The 7,732-nt window shown below is 65.1% G+C and overlaps 1 protein-coding gene across 1 annotated transcript; it reads left to right on the top strand.

Annotated features, from left to right (window-relative positions):
* Positions 1–279: 279 nt before the first annotated feature.
* Positions 280–7,713, top strand: AMSG_12057 (uncharacterized protein; the record flags this gene model as incomplete). The annotated part of the gene is made up of 2 exons (XM_013900842.1): positions 280–4,361; positions 5,013–7,713. Exons 1-2 carry the CDS (start codon positions 313–315, stop codon positions 7,711–7,713), a joined length of 6,750 nt encoding a protein of 2,249 aa, XP_013756296.1. The 5' UTR covers positions 280–312.
* Between the last annotated feature and the right edge of the window lie 19 nt (positions 7,714–7,732).

Raw genomic sequence — 7,732 nt, 5'->3', positions numbered from 1 at the left:
AGTGTCTGTGTCTCCTCCCTCCCCCCCCCACCCCCCCCCCCCCACCTCTCCTTCAACCGCGTCCGTACTTGTTCCGTCCGAGCACACCAACCGTGCATTATGACGACGTTGTCAACAGGTTGTTGCACTCTGTTTCTCGCCTTCTTCCTTCTTCCGGCCTTGCTTGGCCACTGTGTCGATGGCCAGAGTTCCACGGGTACCGTCCCGTCCCCGACAATGGCCCCGTCACCGGCTCCGGTCCCAGCCCCGTCCCCGGCCCCGACACCAGCTCCGGTCCCGGCCCCGACCCCGGCTCCTAGCCCGACCCCGACAATGGCCCCATCACCAGCTCCGGTCCCGGCTCCGTTCCCGTCCCCGACCCCGGCTCCTAGCCCGACCCCGACAATGGCCCCATCACCGGCCCCGACCCCGGCTCCTAGCCCGACCCCGACAATGGCCCCATCACCGGCCCCGACTCCGGCTCCAACAGTGGCCCCATCACCGGCCCCGACCCCGGCTCCTAGCCCGACCCCGACAATGGCCCCATCACCGGCCCCGACCCCGGCTCCTAGCCCGACCCCGACAATGGCCCCATCACCGGCCCCGACTCCGGCTCCTAGCCCGACCCCGACAATGGCCCCGTCTCCGGCCCCGACCCCGGCTCCAACAGTGGCCCCATCACCGGCCCCGACCCCGGCTCCTAGCCCGACCCCGACAATGGCCCCGTCTCCGGCCCCGACCCCTGCCCCAACAGTGGCCCCGGCTCCTAGTCCGGCGCCACCAAAGCCAGGAGTCCTTGGCATGACACCAGGGCTCAAATTGGTGGTGGCCAACGATCCAGACAACGGGGACACGGTGTTGGGCGTGGGAGACACGCTCACCCTCTACTTTTCCGAGGCGACCAATACGCCCGACATGTCGACCGCCACCGCGCTTGGCAAGGCGTTCTCCGTCTCTTCAAGCGACAAGGAGCCAGGCGTCTCGTTGGTCGCTGCGCTCGGGACCGCTATCTCGGGTGTGTGGTCTGCCGACGGCGCAGCCTTGGTTGTCAACGTCTCGTCAGCCGATGCCACCTCTCCGATGAAGCCGGGCGTCTCTGTAATCACACCGACTGGAAGTCCGGCAGTCACTAATGCCGCCGGCACGTCTGGCGCCGTGAGCAACCCTTCGCCCCCACTCTCGGGATCATGGGGTGCCAAATCAGCGCACATTGTTGTTGTCGACGCGCTGACAAAGTCTGAGGTGGCTCCCGGTGGCGAGCCGCTCCTGCTCGCTGAAGGCTCGCAGCTTCAGTTCCTTGTCCAGCTCTCTGTCCCGCCAAGCGCTGACGTCTCCATTTCGTTCTCGATCGGCCCCAACGCTGCCGGCACTGCTGTCCTCACGCCGGCGGCCCCGCTTGTCTTTACCGCCGCCAACTTCAACATCTTCCAGTCGCTTGTCCTCTCCGCCCCGAGCGATAACTTTGCCGGAGAGGACCTCGCCGTCCTCGCCCTTGTTCTTAATCCGCCGGTCTCCAAGGATCCTGCATACGCCAGCATGCCCACCGGCTCGGTTGCAGTCCATGTCTCTGACGCCACGCCGGTCGGCATCGTCCTTGGCATGCCGATCTACCCTCCGGGTGTCATGCCACCCTTCCCCACGCCCGGCACCTCGCTCCCGTCGCTGGCCGTCACACCGGTCGGCATTGTCTCGCAGGCCGGCCATGTTGTGTGCACCTCTGTTGGCCTCGCTTCAGCGCCTTGGACGTCCGATCCGGCTGTCCAGGCCTCGGTCACCGTCGTCGTCGAGGCCTCACATCCGGCGGTCCGGTTCCTGCTTGGCGACGCCGCTGCTGACGACGTCCCCATCGCACCGGTCCTGCTCGACTCGGCAGCGCTGACGAGACTTGACGCCAAGACCCAGTTGAGCCTTGTCTTTGGCGCCGACTCGCCGGCGTGGGCCACAGGCATCCCAGTTTGCGTCGCGCTCTCGGCCTCGGTCGCTCTCGACAACGGCATCGTCTTTGACTTGGTCGCTACCGTGGACGCCGCGGCCTCGACCGCCCGAGGCTACGCTGCTGCCGGCGCAGCCCTTCCGGACACTGCGCCAACTGCCCAGCTCTCCTCCAGCTTGGTTCTTGGCGGCTACCCGGTCAGCTGGCCAGCCATCACCAACTACTCGCCGCGGGTCTCGCCGCTCGATGGCACGCTGCTCCGGTTCGCTGGCAAGTTTCTGCACTCGCGCCTCATTGTCCAGGTTGCCGACGCGCTGCCTGGTGCCAGCGCCAACGTCACGTTTGCCCCCGATGGCTCGCTGCTTCTGCTTGATGCGCCGCCGGTGTCCACGGCCGGGTACAAGACCATCACGCTCCGCGACCCGGTCACCGGCGTCTTTACCGAGTTTGGTGACATGTTCTTCACCAACGACTGTCCGGTTGAGGGCACCTTTGGTCGCGGTGACCAGTGCAAGCCGTGTCCCGGCGGTGGCGATTGTCCTGGCGGCTACCGGGTCTGGGCGCTGTCAGGTCATTGGATCGAGGCAGAAGACGCCGCGTACGTCATTGCATGCTCCGAGCCTGCCCGGCGGCGGTGTCCTGGCGGGCGAAAGGCGTCTTGTGGCGCCGGCTACACAGGGTCGGCCTGTGCCGATTGTGCAGCCGGCTACTACAAGCTCGGCGCGGCATGCATGCCGTGTGGGTCATCCGCGTCGGTTTTTGTCACCCTCATCTTGGCCAACGTCGTCTTCTGCGGCCTCTTTGTGGTCGGTGCTGTCCTGCTTCGCGACAAACCGCTGACTCTGGCTGTCCAGCTCCTGCTTGGCGTCATCATCCTCTACACAGTGGCCAAGACCAATGCTGCGTCGATGACCGGCTCGCTCTCGTTGCTCTACGAGATTCTCTCGGTCGTTGCCCTCGACTTTCGGTCGGTCCGCCCCGGCTGTCAGGGCCTGCCCGGCTCGTTTTCGGCCGTTTTCTATGCCACGCTCGCGGTCTGTGTCCTGGTCCTTCTTGTCATGGCCGGATGCATGGCGGTGGTGCGGAGAGTGTGGCCGCGGCGACGCGCGTTCTACGCCGCCCGTCGCATCCGCGCCCCGATTGTCTACGGCACCATCATGTACATGACAGTTACCCAAGTCTTTGCCGAGGCTCTCCTCTGCGTGCCTGTTGAGAAGCCCGAGGGCCGTGTGTGGGTTGTGGCCGCTTCGCGCGACATGACCTGTCTCGCCGGCGGACATATTGCTATGTTTGCCATCGCCCTGCTCGGCTTTGTCACCTACTCTATCGGTCTTCCGGTCTGGGTCCTACTCAAGGTCCGTGGCCTGCGTGCGGCAGGCGTCGCCGTCTTTGCGCCAACCAAGCGCGATCTGATGGACGAGGCGGCGCGGACGATGTCAGCGACACGGAGCGCGTCTTCGGTGCCGGCTGCCAGCGCAGACGACATTGCCGCAGCAGCAGCCCGGTACGGCATGTTGTACCAGCCGTACCGCGGCGGGATGTACCTGTGGCAGCTTGTCCAGTTTGGCTTGTACTTTGTGCTCGGTCTCGGCGGCGGCGTGCTCCGCGACGCACCCGGCGCCCTGGTCGGGCTCACCGTCACGGCGCTGCTACTGATGGCAGTGTGTGTACTCTCGACCCAGCCGTTTGTGGCCGCCTGGCGGAGCTACGCCACCGCGGCAAACATGGTTGTTGCCGCAGCAGTCACGGTCGTCAACTACGGCGTGGCCACTGGCCTGTTCAGTGCCGCACGCGCGGAGCTTTCGTATACCACGCTCGCAGTGCTTGTGTGCGTCGGTGTCGGCGGCTGCGTGCTGGCGGCTTGGACCCGAGCTCGGGAGCGGGCGGCGGTCGCTGCCGCACATGCTGTCGAGCTCGAACCCTCGGCCCACCGTCCGGTCCTCCCGCTGGGCCTCTCTGCGTCACTCTCGTCGGTCAACGCCGCCATGCCGTTTTCGTCGGGCCTCTCGCTGCTCAGTGGCTCGGGCTCGGGCTCCGGCTCGGGATCAACCTCCAGCAGTGCGCCGACCCGGTCGCGATCGCCGCTTGCCACCGTGCCGCCCACCATGGCCAAGGACCTCAAGTCGTCGTCGAGCTCCAGCTCGAGGATGGTCCGCGACTTTACCGAGCCGTCTGGCGATGACCTCGGCCAGCTGCACGGTAGCCGCAGCGAAGCCTCCGAGTCGGCCCTGCATTCGTCGGCAGGGGAAATCATTCTAACCACCCAGCAGCGCCGGATCCGCGAGCTCGCCTCGCGCGAGCCGCCGCTTGTCCGAAGTGGAGGCTCCGACCCGCGGTTCGGCACCGCCCGCTCCCGGGTCGCCTCATCGAATCGGTCGTCCCGATCGCCGTCCGTAAGCAAGCGCCGCCGCAACTCGCCAGCTTCCGGCACGCCGCTGCGTCGGCGCTCGTCGACACGCCGCCGAGGCCACCGACACCGCGCCTCCATCGCCACCTCATCGCTTGTCGGCAGCGACACCTTTGGCTAGCTGGTCGCGCACAGACCGACACCCTCTCAATACCTACATCAGCAATAGGGTATGGGTAATCAGCTTGTCGCCCTCCATCAAAACTCGACCCCTCCTCCACCCACCCACCCACCGCAGCCACCGAATCCACACACCCATCCCCCGTGACCCCTGCCGCCTGTCACCCGTCGGAGCCCCTGCCGCTTTGCGTGTCGCCCCTTTTCCCGCCACTGCAGGCCGACTCCCCTCTGCCCCATTCTCCACTACCTCACTCACTCACTCTCCCTCCCTCCCCCCACACATAGAAGGAGGTCTTGTCACCCCCCTCACCCCCCCATTCTCCATACACTTGTCACACACCCTCTGCCCACCCTCCCCTGTACCCAACTTGGTGCTGCCGCTTCCGGTGGAACAGTTTCGCTTCGTCAGTGAACAACGAAACGACCAGCTGGAGTCGTAGCTGGAGTCAAAAGGAAGGCTTACAACAGAAGAAAACGCTGCTGGGCAAGCGAAAGAGGCGGACGAGTCTGGTGACGGCGAGTGGCGAAAAGGCGCGGTCAAGAACACGATTGGTTTGAGTGTGTGAAATTGAGCTTGGACACTATGTCGTCGTTTGATCTCGAGCTGGATGTGAGCTCGGACGGTGGGCTCTCCAACGGACTGCCACCGCTGCCAGGGCCGATGACTGCGATGGGCGCTGGTGGTGTTGGACTGGGAGGTGGCAATGCTGGTGGAGCGGATAGTGGTAATCCGGTGCTGGATGCGGTGCCTGTTGGGTATGAGCTGGAGGAAGGCGGCGGTGGGTTTGGTGGGGGCGGAGACGGAAGCGGAGATGAAGGCGGGCTTTTGCTCAATCTGCGCGAGCCGCCGATGACGATGTTGCAGGCGGCGCTGGCGTCGTCGCTGACGAGCCACAAGTCTGCTGTGGTCTCGGTCGGGGTGCTGGTGGCGGTGCTGGCGGTGCTCGGCCTTGTGGTTGCGGCGTGGGACGGGTTTGTGGTGCTCTTTGTCCTGCTCCTCTGCGTCGGCTCGGCAGTGTTTGCAGCGTGGCTCGGCCTGTGGGTCCTTGCACGGCCGGAAGGCTCACAGGAGCTGCAAGAAGTGGCGCGGGCAATCCGCGAGGGCGCCGAAGGTTTTTTCTCGACCCAGTACACGGCGATCGCCAAGATTGCGGTCGCGACGGCGGTCCTAGTCTTTGTGCTGTACCTGTTCCGACCTGCAGCGGTGGCGCCGGCCGAGTCTGTGACACCGGTCGGCATGCCGCCGCCGCCGCCTGCGCCTGTGGCGGTCCGGAGTGAGGGTGAGAGCGGGAGCAGCGCGGGCCGAGTCCAGCCTGTGGAGCTGTCGAACCTGACGTTTGCGGCAACAGCGGCGGTGTCGTTTGTGGTCGGGGCGGTGTGCTCGGGCCTCTCGGGGTATGTGGGGATGTGGATGGCTGTGCGGGCGAACTTGCGTGTTGCAGCTGCGGCGCGAGCATCGTACAACGACGCGATCCAGGTCGGGCTCCGCGGCGGTGCGTTTTCGGGCCTGCTTGTGGTCATTCTTGTGGTCTTTGGCCTCTGCTCGCTCTTTGTGGTCAACCGCATTCTCCACCCTGCCCTTCCAGTGCACCAAATCCCGCACCTGATGACCGGCTTTGGATTTGGGGCGTCGCTGGTGGCGCTGTTTGCACAGGTCGGTGGTGGAATCTACACCAAGGCTGCGGACGTGGGCGCGGATCTTGTGGGCAAGGTGGAACAGAGCATTCCGGAGGACGACCCGCGCAATCCTGCGGTGATTGCGGATCTTGTGGGCGATAACGTAGGCGACTGCGCGGGGCGTGGAGCCGACCTGTTCGAGTCTATCTCGGCGGAAATCATCGGGTCGATGATCATCGGCGGGACGTTGGCGCAGGAGCTCTCGCTCGAGTCGCCGGTCTCGTTCATGTTCTTCCCACTTGTGGTGCACTCTGTGGACCTTGTGGTGTCGTCGGTAGGTGTGATGGTTGTCAAGACGAGTTCGCAGCTGTCGAGTGCGGCGGGCGCGGGCAATCCTACGGCCGGGCTGGAGGATCCGCTAGCGGTGCTCAAGCGTGGGTACATGGTCTCACTGGGCCTTGCGGTCTTTGCCATGACTGTGCTCACCTACTCGCTGCTGTACTGCGAGGCGTACCCATCTGCGTGGTGGCACTACACGCTCTGCTCGTACATCGGGGTGTGTGTCTCGTTTGCCTTCCTCTACATCACGCAGTTCTACACCGACTATGCGTACGGACCGGTGCGAGCGATTGCGCAGGCATCGACAACGGGCCACGGGACGAACATCATCATGGGCGTGGCCAAGGGTCTCGAGTCGACGGCGCTGCCTGCGCTCACGATTTCTGTGGGTATTCTGGCGTCGTATGGGCTCGGAGAGCGTGCGCTGCCGGGCGGCGGACTGTTCGGGACAGCGGTGGCGACGATGGGCATGCTGTCGACAGCAGTGTACGTGCTTGCGATGGACACGTTTGGGCCGATTGCCGACAATGCGGGCGGGATTGTGGAGATGTCGCACCAGCCTGCGCGTGTGCGCGCGATCACCGACTCGCTGGACGCGATGGGCAACGTGACCAAGGCGGTGACCAAGGGCTACGGGGTCGGCTCTGCCGGGCTTGCGGCCTTTCTGCTCTTCCGGGCGTTCATGGACGTCATCTCCGAGTACTCGGGAACGGCGTTTGATGTGGTCAACTTTGCCAAGCCCGCAGTGTTTGTGGGTGGGCTCCTTGGCGGGGCGCTCGTCTTTCTGTTCTCGGCGTGGACGATGGCAGCGGTGGGGAACTCTGCGGCCAAGGTTGTGGTCGAAGTGCGACGGCAGTTTGCGGAGCGACCAGGGATCATGGATGGCAGCCAGTCGCCGGACTACGCGCGGTGCGTGGCGATTGTGGCGGCATCCGCGCTGCGAGAGATGATCAAGCCGGGCCTGCTATCTGTGTGTGCGCCGCTGGTGCTCGGGTTCAGCTTCCGGATCGGGTGCGGAGTGTTTGGCTGTAGCTCGCCGCTGCTGGGCCCCGAAGCACTAGCAGGCTTCCTGATGGTGGCGACGACGACGGGCATTCTCTGCTCGCTCTTCTTCAACAACGCGGGCGGGGCGTGGGACAACGCCAAAAAGTACATCGAGACCGGAGTCCACGGTGGCAAGGGCTCGGAGGCGCACAAAGCAGCGGTGACAGGCGACACGGTCGGCGATCCGTTCAAGGACACGACCGGCCCGTCGCTGCACGTGCTGATCAAGCTGTTGGCAACGATCACGCTTGTCATGGGCCCGCTCTTCCTCTGAACGTAAATGAAATCGAGCG

Source organism: Thecamonas trahens (assembly GCF_000142905.1).
Source record: "Thecamonas trahens ATCC 50062 unplaced genomic scaffold supercont1.34, whole genome shotgun sequence".
Taxonomy (NCBI): Eukaryota; order Apusomonadida; family Apusomonadidae; genus Thecamonas; species Thecamonas trahens.
The sequence above is the reverse complement of the archived record's forward strand: the minus strand, read 5'-3'. Positions and strand labels throughout refer to the sequence as shown.